The sequence below is a fragment of the Podarcis melisellensis genome (assembly GCF_964234715.1).
Source record: "Podarcis melisellensis genome assembly, chromosome: 14".
Classification (NCBI taxonomy): Eukaryota; Metazoa; Chordata; class Lepidosauria; order Squamata; family Lacertidae; genus Podarcis; species Podarcis melisellensis.
Window position 1 is genome coordinate 20,012,655 of NC_138546.1, and position 20,859 is coordinate 20,033,513.

General features: G+C 40.2%; 1 protein-coding gene across 27 annotated transcripts in view; it reads left to right on the forward strand.

Annotated features, from left to right (window-relative positions):
• The window catches only part of RBFOX1 (RNA binding fox-1 homolog 1), a 1,444,762-nt gene that overhangs the window by 679,306 nt on the left and 744,597 nt on the right, over nucleotides 1-20,859 (forward strand). For 2 of the 27 annotated variants that reach the window (XM_081887412.1, XM_081887416.1), the window contains exon 1: nucleotides 12,234-12,712. The exons of 20 other annotated variants lie outside the window; for them this stretch is intronic. In XM_081887412.1, the coding sequence (XP_081743538.1) occupies nucleotides 12,668-12,712 (45 nt within the window). In that variant the 5' untranslated portion in view covers nucleotides 12,234-12,667. Of the gene's footprint in view, nucleotides 1-12,232; nucleotides 12,713-12,850; nucleotides 12,870-12,950; nucleotides 13,161-20,859 lie in introns of those variants that run through there. 5 more of the 27 variants (XM_081887417.1, XM_081887420.1, XM_081887405.1 and 2 more) reach the window with 4 other exon arrangements.

The window sequence follows — 20,859 nt, forward strand, 5'->3', positions numbered from 1 at the left end:
CAACCTCAGCAGCCAGCATGTATGGCTCCTTGCTGCTGCATGCTGTGATTGCACGTTTTGTTGACATCCCATTTCTCTTGGGTGGGAATTGTACAGGAAGAAAGAAAAGCGAAACATGGCTGCACACACCAGGGAGCCAGCATTCCTTTGCAACTTCCTTCCTTCATTTGTTACCGAGGGCTGGCATGCTTCTGTGGGCACTCAAACAAGCTCCAGTAAACAAGCTACCAACATTTTAGGTACAGCTTCTTCTCTCTGGTTCTGTGAATTATCCAGCATTTATATACTCTTTTCCTCCTGCCACCACCCAGCTTTTGTTTGGGTTTATGACTTTTTGTCCAAAGCGAGTCCTTTAACCTTGATAGCCCAAATTGCCAGACCTCAAACCACACCCCTACCATTCCAAGCTTCTTTATTAGCTTGGAGCTCAGATTCTGCTGTGCCCAGCTTTAAGTGTTACCCTCCTCACTGTGCCGTATCTCTTTGATATTGTGCTCCTGAAAGGGGATAAATAAGAATCCTTTTAAATTCACAATAGAATTTTCTTTAGTTAACAGGCACTCCACTGTTCCTGTTGCCTTGGGATAGCCTGCTATGAAGCAGGATATCAGATGCTGTACAGGTGCATATGAATGAAATATTTATATTACTAAGCATGCTTCTGAAGTAGTTCGCTCTATGGCCATGCCAGGCTCCCACAAATTCCCCTCTGTTTCTGAACAGGCACCATAAATAACCATGATTATCCAGACAATCTCCACCTACTATATATTTTGGAAGGTGGTTAGTTCACTATGCATTTGCACACTTAAGACACCGCAACTATATTTTGCACAGTGGTTTCTGACATCTAGGAGCATGGCTGGAGGGTCTCTGAGATTTTATTTAATATTTGGTTTAATAAAGTAATATTTATCCTTATTGCTGAAAAATTAACACATAAATTAAGGGTATCTTGGAGTGCAGCTAAACTTATGGATTTTGCCTCCATTTGAGGACATTTGTTATTCATATGACAAGTCAATCACAGTAATGGCAAGTCCTGATGAAATATGGCTTTATTTGGTATTCATAACACTTGTTTTGTAGACTCTCTGTATCAGGTTGGTTTTTGTCGAAACATCTAATTTACTGTGTAATCTCTTGAGAATGTGCTTTTTTTATGTAATAATGAATGGCTATGAACCCAGTTTTTTGTTTTGTATAGTTTTCTCTCTTTTTTGTTATTTTATTATATATTTCTTACTGGACTGTTATTTTAACTTAATAATAAAGTTTTTAATTTTAAAAGGATTAAGGAGCAGGTTTTCGTCCATGTTTAAACATAATTGGACAACCTTTTGAACCAAGATGGTGGACCAAACCATTCAAAACTGCACAGATCTTAACCACTCATTTCAAAAGGGCACTAATTTCTTTCATTTCTTAGGACCGATAAGAGCGGGCAGGGTAGTCTCCTATTTAGGGCTGTTCTACCCCAGTCATCCCTCTTGTTTACCTTTGCAGCACCCACCTTCACTTCCACTAAAATATGGGCTTCACCTGATCATCCTTTGTGGGCTGAATAAGAACTTTGGAGGAGCCCCTGATTGCCTATTGGGATTCCCTGCTTTCTCCTCCTTTATACTGTAGAGAATCTTTTACTTTATTTTATTTGGTAGTTTGGCATTCAGTTTGGGCAGGTAAGGAATGGTCAGGTCTGAAGTTAAAGATCTCTTTTAACACCATCAAAGTTGATGGCCATCACTGCCTCCTGTGCAAGTGAATTCTATAGTTTAACTCTGCACTGCATGGAAAAATACTTTGTTTTGGCTGTCCTGAATTGTCCATCATCATTAAACATCACTGGATGCCTATGAGTTCTAGCATTCTCAGAGTTCAATAAACACATTCCAGCGGGACAAAAGCACTCAAAGACACTGCAGAGCAGGGTCAGTAAGAGTCAATGCCTGGTGAGAGTCCTCCTGAGGGCCAGATGGAGAAGGTTAGGGGCACCTATTTGTAATGGACCTGCAGTCCCCCATCCCTGGGGTGGGCCGGTTCATGTGGGAATGTTGAGGGAAGGGGCAACATGTGTTTCCCCACCAGTGTTTTTTTTCTGGAAGTACTCAAGGGTAGTCAGTACTGGCACTTTTTTTCAAGAAGAAGAGCACTAGTGAAAAACATGGCAATGGTTGCAATAACTTCATGGTGAGTACTGGCACCTTTTTTTCTAGAGGAAAAGCACTGGTCCCTATGCATCCCATACATATAACCCCATTTGTTAAGTCTGTAGCAACCAGAGGTGAGTCAGGAACTGGGAACCAGGGGCTATGAGACAAACTAGTGGTCAGAACCAAAGACCGAGGCAAAACCAAGCTAGGACAAACTAAAAAGGCAAAATCAAAAAATGAAAAATACAGGAACAAGTCAGGAAAAATGTGTTGCTCAATTACCCCTCTGTTTCACTAGTATTACAAGTATACATATGCTGATAGGTAATGCATTGCTGCATTTTTTTAAAAAAAATTCCTTGACCTGTCCTCTTTAATCTGTAGTAAGTCTTACCCGACATAATTGCTTTGACTACACAATAACAAACCTTTCACATTTCCTAAACAATGAACAATCTTTGCTCGTGATTTACAGCAGAAATATTGAGTGCAGGGAACATTGCTATCTAGATAGTTAAATGAAACTTCAGTGTCAACAATTTATAGCACTAAACCTACTGTGCTCATCTTCTAATTTATCTGCCTTATTATTGACCCAGGCCTGATTCGTGTATTAGATGCGGAGATTCACCTTATTGCATACTTCTGAAGCCAGCAAATATTAACTAAAGTAACAACAACAACAAAAAGACTTGGTTCTTTGCCATGGAAAAATATATAAACATTGAAAGCATTAATCTAATAACATTTGTAGAACTGCAACCCAGCACAGAACTGTTAACCAGTTTATCTGTATTTGATTCATAATGCTAGGTGATCCAACACATGTAAAAACATATTCTTTTAAACCAGCGGATTAGATTCTGGGGGCTATTTGAACACCATAACAAACCATCTCATTCTGTTAAGTGTGTTATCTTCAAACCTTCCTAATTTCCTGATGTCCTCCTTAGTTTCCTATTTCACTGTAAAATACGGTTTGGCTTTAGAACCAAACTGAGTAAACTGGGGGATATTTAATGCTTGCAGAGTAGAATTGAAAACCACAGCCAGAATGTGTTTCCAGTTCTTGATTATTATTATTTTTAACCAACTGTAGTTTCTCCAGTTCTGATTTAATTTCAAACTATGGATTTGTCATGAAATGAGAAGTCAGGATGGGTATCAGAACATGCAAGGGAAGGAGGGATTGTGAGAGCTTGGGTGTTGTTAGTGTACTACTGCTAAACCATGGATGGGCATTACAATTAAACAAAGCTTGACTTGTAAATCTTTATCTCACATTTGTCATAAACCCACTACATGGCCTGTGTAAAACCATTGTTGCTCAACTGCAGCCTTCTCTCTGCAATGTGGGGATAATAACAATACTTGTCTGGCCTCGCAGTGGTGTTGTAAGGAACGCTGGGATAAGAATTCAAAGTTTGCTGGCCTCTCCTAATTTCCCAATTGCTACATCATGCCCTGAGGAAAGTTAGGTATGCCCAGCAGTGGAAAACAATACTGTAATATGTAACTTGTTTCTAAGATTGGCCTCCATACATGAAGACTGGAGGTGGCCAATGTAATACCAAAACGAGGGGTCCAGGAGTGCAGAAGTTACAAGCCAGTAAGCTTAACATGTATTTCCGGGGTGGGGGTGGGGGAATGGCATAAATATTTCTTAAATAGAAAACATCATTCTAAAGCATATATGCTGAAGGCATATTGAAGAAAAAAACTTGTGGAAGAAGAATTGGTATAGCTTCTCCAGTAGTAAGCTTTTTCTTGTGAAGCCTTTGAAGTTCTGTGAGAGTAGCAATGAGCTTCTGGAGAGGGACAATTAAGTGAACAATGCCTGGTTGCTAAATTTCAGAAATAATCCTCTTTTCCAGAGAGGTGGAAAAGGTGAAAAAAAGTGAACTCCCTATAAGAAAACTGAGGCCTTTGGAGTGAGAAAAACAACAACAATGAGTAATGGGGCAGGGACATGACAAGAAATGTATAAAATTAAGCATGGTGTGTAGAAAGTTTTTAGGGAGAAGTTTCTTCTCCCTCATAATTCTAAAACCAGGGGTCACCTAGAAAAGGTCAGTGTTGAGAGATCTGGGACTGGCAAAAGGAAGTACAGTGGTACCTCAGGTTACAGACGCTTCAGGTTACAGACTCCGCTAACCCAGAAATAGTACCTCGGGTTAAGAACTTTGCTTCAGGATGGGAAAAGAAATTGTGCAGCAGTGGCGTAGTGGCAGCGGGAGGCCCCACTAGCTAAAGTGGTGCTTCAGGTTAAGAACAGTTTCAGGTTAAGAATGGACCTCCAGAATGAATTAAGTTCTTAACCCAAGGTACCACTGTACTTCTTCACATGGTGCATAGTTAAACTATGAAATTAGCTTCCACAAGATTTGTTGACGGCCACCAACTTGACAGCTTTAAAACAGGATTTAACAAATTAATGGAGGATAAGGCTATCCATGGCTGCTAGTCACAATGGATTATCCTGTTCCTTGCACAAAGGATAGTGACCAAAACACTAGATCTAGAACAAACGCAAAGCCTTGAGAACATGGTCTCCAAGCCTTTGTGTAAAACCTGAACTGGGACTCCTCCAGACCCAGATGAAATAGAACATACATAAAACGTGGATTCCCTGACATTACAGATGTGCTGTAATGATCCATTGAGGATCAGAAGTGCTGGTACTCTGCAAACTAGTTGCTGGGAATCAAAACCAGGAGAAGGCTATTGCTCTTATTTCTTGTTGATCGCTGAACCAATAGGCCTTTTATTTGATCCAGCAAGGCTCTCATTCTTAAAACCTTGAAGCATGCAGAGGGGGTATGTAGGCAACTTGTTAGTTTCACAGAAGACATATGAGGTCAAAAGAACCCAGGTGTGCCTTGTGTTTAGCTGCTTATTTGTATTTTAAAATTGCTTCAGTACTGTTTCCGTCAGCTGCTATAACTCTATGTTTCATTGCAACTGACATGAAAGCAGTCTAAACATTCAACATTGATTAGCATCTTAATTAGGTTTTGGTACTTTGCTTGTTTGTTTGTTGTAAGCAGCAATAAGTCACTAGCTACAATGCAGATGTGAAGACTTCTGATCAGCTGACAGTAATTGCATTTACAGATGCTGTATGAGCTGACTGTGAATGTATTGTTAAAGAATATTGCTCTTAAATACTACACAGCTTATATTTTATTATATTTGTGACATCCATTTTCAAGGGGGGGGAGAGGGAACTTGGCTGCACAATTGTTAAGAATCTGTTCATCTATTTTTGCACTGATTTCAGTTTAAAGTACAATTAAGATGGTAAGGGCTGCTCCCTACACATTTGGGCAAACTAAACTCAAAACAACATAGTTTTGAACACCACCCCAATCTCTGAGCACTGAGATATTCCACAAGTTCCAGGCAGTTACATGGGGTTCGGTTTCCTTGGAATGAGGGCACCAGATATATGCCTTATTTAAACATATACACAATCCGAGCCTAAGATGGAAAGGCTTTCAGCATTAGCACACCAAAAGGTTTTGCTTCTCCCATAGTCACAGGCTCGGAATCAAAAATAAAGCAAGCATGGCTCTGACTCCCAGCCTCTGCTTTCAGCCTACTCTCACCTCTTACATGGTCTGGTGGTCCATAGATGGCAACTATGCCCATTCTTTCGCAAAGGAACTTGCCTGATTAGTTCAACAATGGAATCTGCAATTAGATTTTAACCCTTGCTAGGTCCAGGACCCCATGAATCAGGACCTCCCCTCCGCAAGAAAATCATAACACGACACTGCTCTGAAACTATTGCCTATACTTGCTTATTTTACTTCTGAGTGTAAAAAAATAAAATAAAAATCAGATCTGGCTGTAAAATTGTAAAGGAACATGTGTTCAGAAGTGGCAATAAGGAAATGGATAAATGTTTATAATACTTTGGGCTAAAATCCTGCCCACAGTTAATAGTTCTGTGGAAATCAAATATCTTGCTGAATGCGGTCTAACCAGCATTATGGGATGCTTCCTTCATGCGCTGCTCAAGAAATTCTGCTCAACTTATCACAACTCATTTATCTTCCCCCCTTGAAATTCCTGAGATCCTCTCACCAATAGCAACCTCCAAATTCCCCTTGAAATGTTCAAGCAGAAAAAGCAAGGGACTCCCATGAGGCATATTATCAGTTCTGTTGAAACTCTTTACATTCCCCTTGAAATCCCTGTGATGTTGTACCCAAAGCAGGAACCACCAAATAGGCCTTGAGTTTTTGTGCAGTGTGTTTTTGGGTGGGCGACTGCATGTTTCAATGCTTTTACTTCAGAGTCCTTGAAATGATAAAATATCACCCTGGCTTACTTGGAAGAAGCTCAGGATACAAATGTATAAGCAGGAAACTTAAGGCTGAGCCTGAAACATAAAGGTGAGCTAAATTCTCTCTGTCCTTTCCACCAATGGAAACAGATCTTCTATGGGGCTCTTACATAGGGATGTTATGGGATCTTCCAAGAAATAGGAAACTAGAAAACTACAGCATTTCAGAGAAGGCTCTATAGACCCAGGAGTCTTTGGTTCCACCTGCAAAAATTATTGCAATGGTAGTTTACTCTACAATTCCTGGCACCCATAATAAACTACAGTTTCTAGGAATCTTGTTGCAGAAAACAATGTATGGTGTGGATGTGACTAGAAAGGATTGTCATTTTTGACAATCTGCATAAATCTGGACAGCATGACCATGAGCTATTTTATGACTATGTGTTTATTTTACTTACCGTACTTTTCCGTGTATAAGACGAGCTTTTTAAATTTAAAAATCATGTGAAAAAATTGGGGCCGTCTTATACACGGATATTGCAGAGGTGGACTGGTGATTGGCTCCTGCTGTGAGCAGGGGATTTTCAGCGGCAAGCAGGCCAATGATTGGTGGCTTCGGTGGCACTTGCTATTGTCAGCATTGTTCAGATGGGTGAGTGATTTTAGGCAACCCCCCAAAAAAGCTGCAAAACTGATGGCAATCCCCTCCAAAAAAAAGCTCAACAACTCTGTGCAATCCTCCCTAAAATAGGGAGTGTCTTATACATGGGGCGTGTTATAGACTGAAAAATATGGTAATTAATTTTTAACTGTTACGGTATACGCCACCTTATACTAATGATTTCAAGGTGCTTTGCAAAACAACAGAAACACACACACACAAACACAAAAACATCAGTACAATGACAGACGCACACAAAAGTACCACTTTAAAATATTGCATTCCCAAAACACAGATCTGCCTCAGTTCATAAGTGCCATTCTACAAAACGATGCATGATTGAATTGCTCTGTCATAAGTCAATCATCTCCCCCAGACCCACACACGCCAACTGTAATCTGCTTCAGAATAAGCCAGAGTATGTTTCCCATAAATCACGATAACGTTTGCAACAGAATCTACTTTAATAGGCTTGCCTCCTATCATATTGTTGGATCATTAGATGGAGTGTAGACCGGAATCATTCAGTCCTAATCCTCCAGGCATAGAGGGCCCCCATGTGTTTGTTCTGTAAATGCATTGCTAATTGATGCTCCTATTTCCTTTTCTCAAAGGGAAGCTGTTTTCTGTTTAGGCAGCTATTTAATGCATGGAATGCACAGGTCACTCTGCATTCTGATACTGCACATGAGTCCAAACAATCTGCAGATGTGTAAGATTCCTAACCAACTCAAAGCATCACAGCGGCAGTCAGCGAATCAACTCAAATCATTAAAATTTTTACTTAGCTGGTTTTATCTGCCCCTATCAAAATGAATTTATTTATTTATATGTATTGCATTTATATCCCACCTTTTTCTCCAAGGAGCTCAAGGCAATGCACATTGCCTCCCAATTCCCAACATCTCATTTAATTCCTTTAATATGTGAAGAGCACAGTTGTTGGGCAGGGGCATAGTGGGCAAGGCAGTCCCTTAGATATTCTGGTTGCTGTGTTGTTTTAAAATGGAAGTATCATTTCAGTGCTCCTTCCTTAGTGTGGTGGAACAGATTCCTAGCTCAGTTGAGCCTTAAGGCAGACAAAAGGAAGCCTAACACCAACTAGCTATTTCCCCACCACTACCTTTTCCCGCTGAGTCTTCAAGAAGCTCAGAAGAACCACTCCCTGACTTATCCTTGACCCTTCAGTGCTGTCTCCAAACTGAAGTACCAGTGCCTTACTTGCTCTCTAGCTTCATCATCAATGCCATCTCCTGTGAAAAAGGATACAGACACACGACTCTTCACCTGGCAACAAGGCTAGGATTAAGAACAGAAGAACGTAACAGCTAAGGAGCCCATCTAGTTCAGCATCCTTTTCTCACATTGGCCAGCCAGATATCCCAACAGGAAACAAGTAAGCAGGACCAGAGTGCAGCTGCAGTGAACTTCCCAGCTGTGATTCCCAGCAGCTAGTAATTCAGAGGAATGCTGCTGTACATAGTGTAGATAGAATATAGGCATTGAGGATACTGATAGCCTTACTCTCCATGTATTTATCCAACCTTCTTTTTGAAGCCATCTACGCTGGTGGCCATCATTACATCTTGTGGTATTAAATTTCATACTTCAGTATGAACTTTTGCCTGTCCTGAATCTTCCAACATTCAAGTTCATTGAATGGATTCAAGTTCTGTTATTAAGAGAGAGGGGTAGGGGAATGCAGTGGTACCTCTGGTTACAGACGCTTCAGGTTACAGACTCCGCCAACCCAGAAATAGTATCTCAGGTAAAGAACTTTGCTTCAGGATGAGAACAGAAATCATGCTCCGGTGGCACGGCAGCAGCGGGAGGCCCCATTAGCTAAAGTGGTACCTCAGGTTAAGAACAGTTTCAGGTTAAGAATGGACCTCCAGAACAAATTAAGTTCTTAACTTGAGGTACCACTGTAGCTCCTCTATCCACTTTCTCCACACCCCGCAGAGTTGCATACACTTCTATCGTGTCTCCCTCCATCATTCCCGCCACCACCCCCCTGCCAAACAAAATTACAAAGTTGTAAACTTTTCTCTTCCACTCTTGGTTATGGAAACACCTCCACATGTTTAGGCCTTATGCTAATATTTGTGGGTTTTTTAAAACCAAAAAAAACCCCATTGCTTCTGTATACTATTATATCCTCTTCGGACACAACTCTGTTTCCCCTAATCATGTTATTAGTCTTATTACCTGATAAGCACCAACATGGTTAACTAGGGTTAATTCCACGATATTTCTCATTACTGTGCCACAAAACGGGCTGCTGCTGCATCCTAATGATTCTTTGGAATGTTTAAAGCTTTGGGACTTATTTCATCTTTGAATAAGCCCTGCTAACATCCAGTATCTTGAAGAAGGAAGTCTTAGGCCTGGCCAATCTGTGCATTTGCTGTAGTAAATCCCCCAGCGCATGACAACCATAGAATCATAGATTTGGAAGGGACACCAAGAGTCATCTAGTCCAACCCCCTGCAATGCAGGAATCTTATCTATACCATCCATGACAGATGGGCATCAAACCCCTGCTCCAGTGAAGGAGGCTGCCATCTCATATCCACACAAAAAACATAATATTTTTACACACTACCCCAATCTCTGAGCAGTGAAAGATTCCAGGGGTTATGAACACTTACCCAGGGTTCAGTTTCCTTGAATGAGGGACAGTGGAGACTGTGGTATCTTTAGGATATATGGTTTATTTACACACATATATACCCTGAGCCTAAGATGGAGGAGCTCACAACAGTAACACCCCGAAAGATCTTGCTTCTTCCATCTTCAAAGCTTTGCATCCAGCCTAATCAAGCTGATTCTCGGCCTGCAACCTGTTTTCGGCTCAGCTCTCACACAACTCAGTGCATGGAAAGCAGATGTTCTGCCACTGAGCTATGACATTTCTCATTGAAATTGTGTAACTCAGATTTCTAGTCTGTGAGTCAACAAGGAAGCCGCCCAGCTGGTAAATGAGTGGAGAAGACAATTGTACTCCAACAACATCTGGAGGCTATAGATGACAATTCCTAATTCTACATAACACATGCAACTAGGTTCGCAGAAGCAACTTGTTCCATCATTAGAATGTCCTATGCGCTGGTCTCCTGGAACTCCCCCCTCCCAGCCACTGTATGTTGATTCTTCCTAACTTCAGTGTGTAATGCTGCCTTCTCATAAGTCCTTTTTTTGCACCTGAGACTCTAAGGCCCCCCTTAGTTTTGAGGATCCTGGTGACAGTCTTATTCCCTGAGGATGTTTTATCCAATTTGAAGAGTTGGCTGGCCTTTACACTTAGAGCTTTCCCCAAAATCTCACTAGAATTTGAACACCCACTGTATCCATCAATCAGTGCCTCTCAATACAGCCAACAGTGGTTTACAACAAACTGAGAGCAATAGTAAAACAACAATATATAGCAAGTATAACATTACGATATAATGAAAGGTTATTAATTGAACTAAACTTAAACTGATTTATAGTTTACACTGTTTACCTGACAACCATATTTGTAGCTTCTTTACCTCATACATACATACAAGAAATAAAGAAATAAAAGTCAATCGGATGTTGCAGTGGAAAATTAAAGATGAACCATGAGTCTTAAAATGCTGCAGTAGTCTTTAGACATCTAACTGTTTTAGGGGAAACTGGTATCCCACAAACCAAACTGATTATGCTGGTGTACTCTTTATGCTTAACAATCAATATAAATGGTCATTTAAATAATGAGATTATAAAGTCATCCCTATCACAAACAATCTGAAAATAGCACCCCTTAGTGGGAAGCTTTAGTTTCCCATTGTTCTGTGTAAGTGTGAAGTCCTTCCTTCTCCTGATTTTCCTAATTGATAGATAGAAATGCTAAGAGTGTGTGTGTGTCTGCTTCATCAATATAAATGATTATTACATTATGAAAATTGTTAAGGCTACCAACTGCACTAATAAGGTGATCAGAGCTACACACTTCATCTTGAGAACACTTGCTAAAACCCCACCAAACTTGTGTTGTTACTGGCATGTTATGCACTGAGCTATAAATGTCATAGTGAGAGCTGTTTTGTAGCAATTAAAATTAGGTTTTGCAATTTATTGTGTCTGTTTAGCTCTGCCTGAGATAGGTTTGGGGGAAGAGCCCTATTAAAAAGCATCCACCTAAACTAGAAACCTTGCTTTCGCACTTTCAACCAGGATAATAAATGGATAATTGTTTGTAATGCTGGCCTAAGATGCCCTGATCTGTCAGTTTGCAATAGAGCTGTTTTGTCCTCTCCTCTGCTTTGTCTTTAAACTGCCTTGTGTTTCTCACCCCACACCTTTTGGGGAGGAAACACACCCACATATTTTTACAATGAAGTGATGGTGTGCATGTATGTTTGCATGTGAAAACCTGAAATCCTGTAGACACTTAACTGGGAATATAAGCCACGCTATCCTCAATGGGACTTACTTCTCTGTGTGTGTGCGCACGTGTGCACACACACAAATACTCTGAATCAATTTTGAAGCCATTTATTGTATTCCTACACCCAAAACTTATAATGCAATTTAAGTAGTTTCTTGGATTAAACCCGTTTTAACTTTCTGCCCGCCTGCCTGCCTCCTGTTCCGTTAGTATTGCTCTTAGTCTTAGCTAAAAAATCAGACATGAACAAGCACTTTGGATTCTTCATGCTGTACTGCAAAGTAAATAAATAATGCCACATGGGCTTTGCATGGACACCTACCCTCACACAGAGGAGTCATGCAGAATGTAGGTGTGCTTTTCTCCCCTCCTTTTCTTCTTCTTTTTACTGTACCTCAGTAATGGGGGGATATTGCTTCAATACAGATACATCTCTGCATAAAGAATATAATGTATGATACAGGTTAGTGTAACAGGAGCTACTCAGGCTGTCCCATAAATGCTATGTGAGTAATGCAGACATGACATAAATAATTGGGAGTGCTTACATCCTGCCTCCAGATATTTCACTGCTCCTGAGTTAGAATTGGTTGTCAAGTGCAAGGCAGGGAAGACTGTGCAAGGTGCCCTATTCTGTCATGTGGTAGGTATTTAATGCTTGGAAGAACAAGGAAGGGACACGTGCAGAGGGAGGCACACACACACACACACACACACACACAGCTGAAGGGGGGGCAATGTGATGATAGGATGCACAATTCTAGCAAACATTTAAAACATGGTGAAGGGGGCATAGGAGAGAAGATTAGCCAGAGCAACCTTGGTTTGGGCCTCGCTCTGGTGACCCTTTCATTTCTCTGTGTGCATTCCCCCCCTATCCCCCCCCCTTTGTTTTTCCTTGTTGTTTGGAGTCTTTCTTGGAGCCGCAGAGGTACATCTTAGAAACACCTGATGCGAACATTGCGAAGGCAAACGGGAGGGAGGGAGAGGCGAGAGCAAGAAGGCAGGCAGGCAGCAAGCGTGCCGTGAGCCCGACAGATGTCTGTATTCATTGATATTGCTGGCACGTGGGGGCCGTTTGCTGGTTCCCCTTACTTCTCCGGTGCTCTCCCGGCGAGGAAAGAAGAGGCGCTTTGCAGCCGACGATGAGATCTTGGCAGTTAATTGCAGTCGTGGGAGATGCCCTTCAGGTAAGGGAGGGAAGGAGGATTTCTCAAACAATTTGAAGAGGGGAAGCAGGAGACCCTCCGGGGATGGGGGGGTCGCGCACAGATCATAAAGGCATCCCTAGCAAACGTTGGAAAGTGTAGGCATGGAACACGCTGGCGGAGGTGGCTTGGTGTGGAGGTGTGTGCGTCTTTGGAGATGGGGACGTGGGGGGGGGGAGAGAGAGAGGCACACATGGGCATGTTAGGCTGCTGTTGTTCTGTAGCTGCCTTACAGTGGCGTGCCAAACATTAATGCAGAGGATGTTTTGTGTGTCTGCGTTTGGCTTCTTAGCTATGTGATTAGACTAGAGAGGGATTCTGTGTGTGAGAGGGAAGGCTTTTCTCTTTTTTTAGAACATCTCGGGGAATAAAGGAACACGGAAGCAATATCGGCAAGCGTACCGATGGGCTTCTTCACATTAGGAAAAAGGTATTGAGAATGTGCATGTGCTGCAAGCTTTCCAAAACGCGTGTGCTTCTGTTTAGCTGAGCAGGTGTTTTGCAGATTTTCAGTGGCTGAAGAAGGGACGGCTTTCAGTTCATGCACTCAGGTGTTGGAGAAAGTAATGAGAAGCGGGTGGGTGGGTAAAGCGTCCTTCCTTGGTTCTGACTGAAGTTTGCCTGAACTTTATCCTTAGAGAAGATGCTTGGCTTCTGTTTCCACTGGACTATGTGTGGAAACTAACAGTTATTCATAGGACACAGTACTTCTTTCGCTTTATACGTGGCTCCATCTGCTTTGAATGCAAACAACTTGATATTATTTTTTTTAATTATATGGTTGGATCATTGGGTTCTTAGATCTACATTTTGAAAAGTTTAAATTGCTGGGCTTTAAAGTGATAGGCTTAGGCATGTCAGTGCAAGGACACTTGTCGCCAATAACATTTGTTACTTTAAATGGGTGGGGGAGAAAATCGTTTTCATAGTTCGGCCATTGGATGATTTGTTGTTATTTTGGTGGTCTAAATGCTTATGTTTGATATGCAGCAGAAATCAATTGCAGCTGTACTCTGATTCAAAATAATTAACCTGAACTATTTATACCTTATAGAGATGATGTACCGTTGCCTGTATGCTACTTGATGCAATAATACGGTGTTGACTGCATGCTATTTGATGCTATTTTGTTTGATAGAATGTATGTGTGTGAATATATACTATTTTCCGAAACACACACACACACACACACACTCAGTAGTGACCAATAGAGTATGTGCTGTGTATATATATTTTTGCGCTTCGGAAAGAATGAGAATCATGACATTTTCAATGCCTGCAGTAATTTGATATTACGTAAATTGTCTAAACTATGTTTCAAATCCTCCCCCCAATGCCATGTATTAAATGATTCTTGCTCTGTGAAGTGGACCATCTTTCTTTTAAAATTACCGTTCAAAGCATTGTGAAAAATAATGGTGTGTTATCAAAAGAGGTTTGTTGTTGTTGTTTTTTAAAAAATCTCCATGCAAAAAAGAATACAGTATATGTGTTTTATAAGCTTTGAATTAGCTGTGGTAGTGCAGCCATTTCCCACAGAGTGAGGAAACCCCTCCCATTATTAAAATGAATTGCTGAGAAGTATGAAGTACTTTTAGCTGGGTTGGCATGCATGACGCCTTTCTGTTCATTTTAGCACTGTTTGTTACTGCAAAAAAAAATGTGTTCTTTGACAGCCACACTTTTTTTCCTGTTTAAGCATTGTTTTGTTTGTTTTCCAAAAAGTGACATATTCTTCTGAGGATGAGCAACTGGATCTTTATTTCCTAAATGTCAGCCCAGGGAGTTATTACCTGCTATGTTGGCTTTCGTACTGAAATGAAACCTGTAGAGAGTTCCATGTTTATCCAAACACATTATTCAGCTATTGAGTCATTGATACCTCTATCAATAAGAATTATGCTAGTGAAGTATTTACTGATCAGAATCTTATAGGTTGGTCATGGCCTCCCCTTGCATACTTATTTTGGCAAATAAGACCATCAGTAATCTTGTTGATCCCCACTATAACTATGCAGTATCAAAGCCAAGGTGAAATTTGATAGGCATAAAATTGTATCATAGACAGCCATGGTAAGCAATAATAGTAAACCAGTATTGTAATTGTCTTCTGTTTTGGTTTAATTCATGGATATAGGGTATCCTAGCCAGACTGAGGCATGCAGTGTACCACTATTAAATGTCTCTCATCATGGACTGCCACTTCCCCAGAAGTTTATTTCAGGAAAAGTGAGGTACAGCACAATCCTATGAATGTCTGCTCTGAAATAAGTCCCATTTCACTCAATGGGATTGACTCATTGTTAAGTGTGTATAGGGTTGAAGCAGTATTCTGATAATGAAGGCTAATAAGTTAAAGCTGAGATGGTGTGGCAAGGCTAGGGGAAGAGATGTGGGTTCAGTTTACTGTTGGCCCAAATGCTTCAGCTTTGTGCCTATTCACTGTATTTTGGCCTAGCTTACCCAATGGGCTAACTGTGAGGAACAACTTACTTATGGGAAAGTTGGGAACATATATAAAGTTCTCCTCAGTGAGTCAAAGTGTCTTCATAATAATAAACTTGTAATGCTCACTAACAACCTCATTTTATACTACCCTGTGTTGTCATCCTAAAACCTTACATTATTACATCACAGAAGCAAATATTTCGTATGTGCAAAATAAAGTAAGGAATAACTTTGCACTTTCTGATTTGGATTACTGATATCAAAAGGTTTGGAGGGTTGTTTTATTTTAAAAGCTCACCTATGAGAGGATAGTACTTAAAGGTCAAAGAAAGAAAGATCCATTTGTGGGGATGTGGTACTCCTTTACTGAAGATGTGAATATGCAAGGTGGTAATAGACCCGTTCTAAACCACCCAATACAAATTTGCTTGCCTCTTTTAGGCCTGATAGGTGTATGCATTGAATTCCTTTACTGTAATCTGTCTGTTCCTGCTGTAAGCAAGTCCTATGAATATACTTTGGTTCAGGGAAGGTCAGTGGATGCTGGGTGGGAGAGTGACAGATGTCCTGAATACAATAATGGCTTTATTCTGTATATTTTTTGTTTGTTCTGAAACTCAATAAAAATTATAATTAAAACAATAAAATAAAGCTAAAAGCTATAGTAATTCCTGGTTTCAATTTTGGCTGTTTGTAGCATGACAAAATAAATGCAGACTAACAGTATTTTGGTGCTTTTACAATGGTGGTAAAATGATAAGCTACACTAGTTGTGGACTCCTGGGTTCCATTAACTTTTGAGAAGAATGTCCCTGATGTTTGCCATTCTTGCCTTGGTGGACCAGATATGTTGTCTGACCAATATAACAGAAGGTGGGAAATGATACTGCTCCCCACGAGCTCTTCTTACCCACAAGGTTGCAATGAATTATAGTCACTGACCTTGCACTGAATGAATTGTGCTTATGGGAGGTGCTAATTCATTTAATCTGAATGAGCTTCAAAAATCACATCTCTTATTTTGTTCTCCCTCCTTACACACACACACACACACACACACACACACACACACACACACTGTAAAGGGGGCCCTTTCCATTCTTGAAGCTTTTTTTTTCTTTTCATTTTAGCATTTCCTTGAAATTTACAATTTATCTTCTCTGAAGACAATGCTCTTCATAATTAAATGAATGAATTACTGTAAAGGGTATCTGCTTGAGGAAATGTCTAGTTCAACTCAGTGGGGGTCTACTCCCACATAAAAGTCTTCTGTGGAACAGTGTTATTGTCGTTAATATTCTGAAACTGTGTCCATTTAACATGTATCTCCTGCAGCAGAAAATGTAGCACTGGAAAGCTAGGAAGCAGAGAGATGGTCTAGTCTTTTGAGGGAATGGTGGATCAGAATTATTTCTCTAAAGCCTGGGTATGTGTGGTATCGCTGCATTAGGACCAGTGCTTGGTCAAACACGTTGGAGATAAGTCCACATAATGGGGCAGGTTTTAGGTACTTGAGGATTTGTTTTGAACTCTGTGGGACAACCAGGGCTTTCTTATGTGTGCAAAGGGAATGAAAGAGGTGCAGGTGTAGCCAAGGAACTCTACACCAAATCTGGTTAGCTGCCTTTTCCTCTTGCTTTATTTTGCAGGGGCTTCTGGGAGTCTGGTGCCAAAGAAAGAAAGGGACATTCAGGTGAAGCGCTAGTCTTGATGTTCTCCTAGTTCCTCTTGGTGTGGATTATCATGTTCTCATTCATATGTGTTGGTTGAAGTTTTAAGGTTGAAGATTTTTCTTAAAAATGATCAGCTGGTTAGAATAAAATAAAGGACAACTTACAGTATCCCTGGCACTGGCAATAGTGACACAAAGGACCTCACAGTTTAAAAATACTGTGCTATTGTTTCCATTATTCTTATGCCCTAAATTATGCTTGTTAAAGCCATGGATGTATTGCCATAAAATATGTTTGTGTGACAAGTAATTGGCTTGTTGGGGCCATGATTTTTGAACATCACATTTTGAATAAAGGAAATGGATGTTGTGAGAACATGTCTAGCTTCAACATCCTGCTTATGAATTGCCAATTCATACCAATTTAACTTGAAGGAAAGTCTGAATTGGCTGGAGTTTTAATACTCATGTTAGCGATGCATTCTAAAACAAGAGACTGGAAGAGAACTTTATCAATTTTTTCCCGCTGAGAAGTTGAATTTCTCAGTGAAAAAAATGATAAAGTTCTCTTCTAGTCTCTTGTTTTATAATACCTTTTTCAATCTAGAAACAGATCTGGGGTGTGTGTGGTTTTTTTGGGGGGGGACTTTGGGCTTACACAGAGGGCTACTGTTTTATGTTTTGGTTTTTTAAATACTCCATTTATCATTTGGAGGGGTGATGGGACAGGAAATTTGGTAAATGGTACAGTTCTGTTTGAGTTAAATAAATCCTTAATTTACTTAACAGTTAGGTTTAATGGAAGATACATCACAGCGTTATTTGTTTTCATTTTGGTTGTCTTCAAAGGGCAGACAACTCTTCTCTTATTTTCCAATTAACTACTAATTTCATGCACATGAATTTTACTTTCAATGAGGAAGGTTTCTTGATAGTTAGGAAAGAGACATTGTTTCTGTATAAATGGGGGGGGGGAGGGACAATTGTTCTATATAGCTAATTTAGCCTACTGTGTAGTAGTATAGAAACTTACTTTGTGAAAGTACTTAGAGAGAGAAAAATCACTTGACTCAGCTTTTAAAATCTAGTTTTTATACAGCAGAACTAGATTGTAAATTCAAGCAATTAAGAATAACAAAAGGCTCGGTTATATTGCCTGAACTTAATATGCTTCCACTCTCCACCCCAGCTCCATAAAAAAATGCAAAGTGATTCTTTTTTGTGTAGGTGGGAGGGAAGGGGTGTGTGTGTGTGTGTGTGTGAGAGAGAGAGAGAGAGAGAGAGAGAGAGAGAGAGAGAGAGAGAGAGAGAGAGTGTCAGGTGCTTGAGCAAGTTGTTTTTCATTTTCTGCATTGCCTTTGCAGTTTCTATTAAAGTGCCTTGGGGTTCAGGGAGACAGGGAAGTATTAGCATGAATGCACCAACTGTTTGTTTGTGATGACTTTTTATATTTTCACTGTTTGCTTGTTATAAACAAAAGCAAAACAAAAACCTGCATACTTTCTCATTATAAATAACTCCACGTACTTGCTTGGTATAAATATTAACAAAATAGCATTGTTAAAAGTTATGCTAGTTAAGAGATGCTCTGTCCACAGAGGGGATATTAAACTTGGAACTTTCTATCCCCTGTGATTGGCACATAATTCCCAAACAGGTTTGTCTGGAAATAAACCTCGTTGATTTCAGCGGAACTTCTAGTCAAGTACCCATTAGGAGCCCAACCTTTAGATAAGCTGAAAATTGAATTTGTGCTACTCTTTTTGCACCAATCTTTCTTTCCTCTTGAGCATTGGGTGCTGGTTGCCCTTGAGCCTTGATATAACAAATAAGCAAAAACAATGTTGGATCTTTGTTGTTTTGAAGCCCAAGATCTTCTTACTCCTTGTAAATTTCATGCAGTAATCTTATTTCTAAATAGATGAATGTGACATATGTTAACAATTTATATGTAATAGTGCATGCCGAAATCTAGGGTTGGACCCAACCAAGTGCTACTCTGAGTAAACTCATTGAAATGAGTTAACCTAAGTCACATACACTAACTTCATTTGATCTAATCTGAGTAGGGCTAAATTGTATACAATCCCTGATATCTGTCACCATTATCATATTAAATACTGGCCATCCCAGCTGATTTGTGAAGGACTGAAAATTGATAGGTGTTCCCTTACTTTGGAGGCATTTTTTAAAATATATATATATAAAAGCATTGATAGTCAATATTCATTGGTGTTTTCTCAGATGTTCACTCTCTGGGATTCTTAGCATCCACATGCAATTCACAACGATCACTAAATTATTTCTCTTTATCATAATACCTACATATTTGTTTGCTGGACTTTACCTGATAACGTACCTATTAATGCATACATTTTATTCATGAATTTTGTGGTGACATTAGAATGAAGGGGGGGGGTGCAAACTTCTTTTAAAGAAAAAAGCTCTGAGTTTAAATGAATGGATAATTTTGATGTTATAACAAGCACACATTCTAAATTTGCAGAAACTGCAAAATGACTGGAGAATTTGAAAAGCTAGCATGCCGAACAACTTTGTTCTTGAACTATAAGAATGTTCATGGCCATTCTGCATCTTCCCACTGGCTCAGCTACCAAGTGCCAGAAGCGTCATCAGTGCAAATTCAATTTGCTATAACGCTGGTTCATCTTGTGATATGTAAGCAGAGACCTATGATTATGAGGAACAAAAAAAAAATACTTAAGCAAGTGGTGTGTTGGGCCTCATAACTCAATCTGGTCTTGGATTGACAAAAAACAATACGTTAAAATGTTATATGATTTGTTCTAATTCTCAGCCTATTGTAAAGCGTGTTGAGCATGATATCCACCCTGCAAAAAAACACAAACACAAGAACAATGGTATTCCCCAAAATATAACTGGTACTGTTGACAGTGATGGGATAGCCTCATGGCATCTTAATTACTCCCCTGCGCCGTGTCCCTGCTTAAGCAGCATACTTGGTGCCAGAATCAACAGAAAATGCAATTCCTGTGGTGTCTGAGGTCCTTACTGGGGATGTTGGAGGAACTGTGAAGACAACATTTCTGAGGGATGGTGCCATCAAAAACATCATGGTACCTGTCTGTGACTTCATGTGGGACATCATTTTCAGGGCTGTTGGTGACCCAAGAAGGAACATGGGAGCCATGGAAATAGTTGCTGATTCTTACCCACTGGTCACCATATAAGGTCCCAGGGTGGGTCACAACAATACAAAAACACAGTGCTTAAATCAGTTTAAATGGGGAATGGGGATCATGCACCCACATGTCAAAGGCCAGGGTAAATAAGGTACAACTTTAGCAAATGGTGAATGCTATACAATGGAGGTGTCAGGCAAACCTTGTTTGGGTGGGGATTTCTCAGTTTAGGGGCTGCAACCAATAATACTGCGCCTGCTGAACTTCTGAGGGCAAAGTAACTACTGATAAGTGGCCCTATGCTAATCTTAACACCCAAGAGGGTTTGCAGGGAAAGAGGTGTTCTTTCAGATATTTGGAGCCTAAGGTGAAATCTAGACATATATATATATTTTAAAAAGCGCTGTGAAAGTGCTTTTCTAAAAGCATTTTGAAAAATATATTGAATTTGCCATGAGCTCACCATCACCATCTAGTGTCAGATTTGTATAATGCACTTTAAACACACACAAAACGTTATATTTGCAGCTGTAAGTATAGCTGAGTCCTAAGTCATTTAAAGCTTTAAACAGGAATGCCAGCACCTTGGATTGCACCAAGAAATGAACTGGCAACTGGTGCAGCTGTTTCAGAATGGGGGATGTGAGATATAAATGGAACCAGCCAGTAATTTGGCTGCTGTGTTTTGCAGGGAGGGGTGCACGACAGAGGACAAGCTGCTGCTGAATTGCACCCAAAGGGGAAAACAGAACTGGACCCAGTACAGAAAGTGGGGATATGATATGGATATTTACATTCCAGGAATTAAGCATCATTACCAACTGAAACATATACAGTAAATGCAC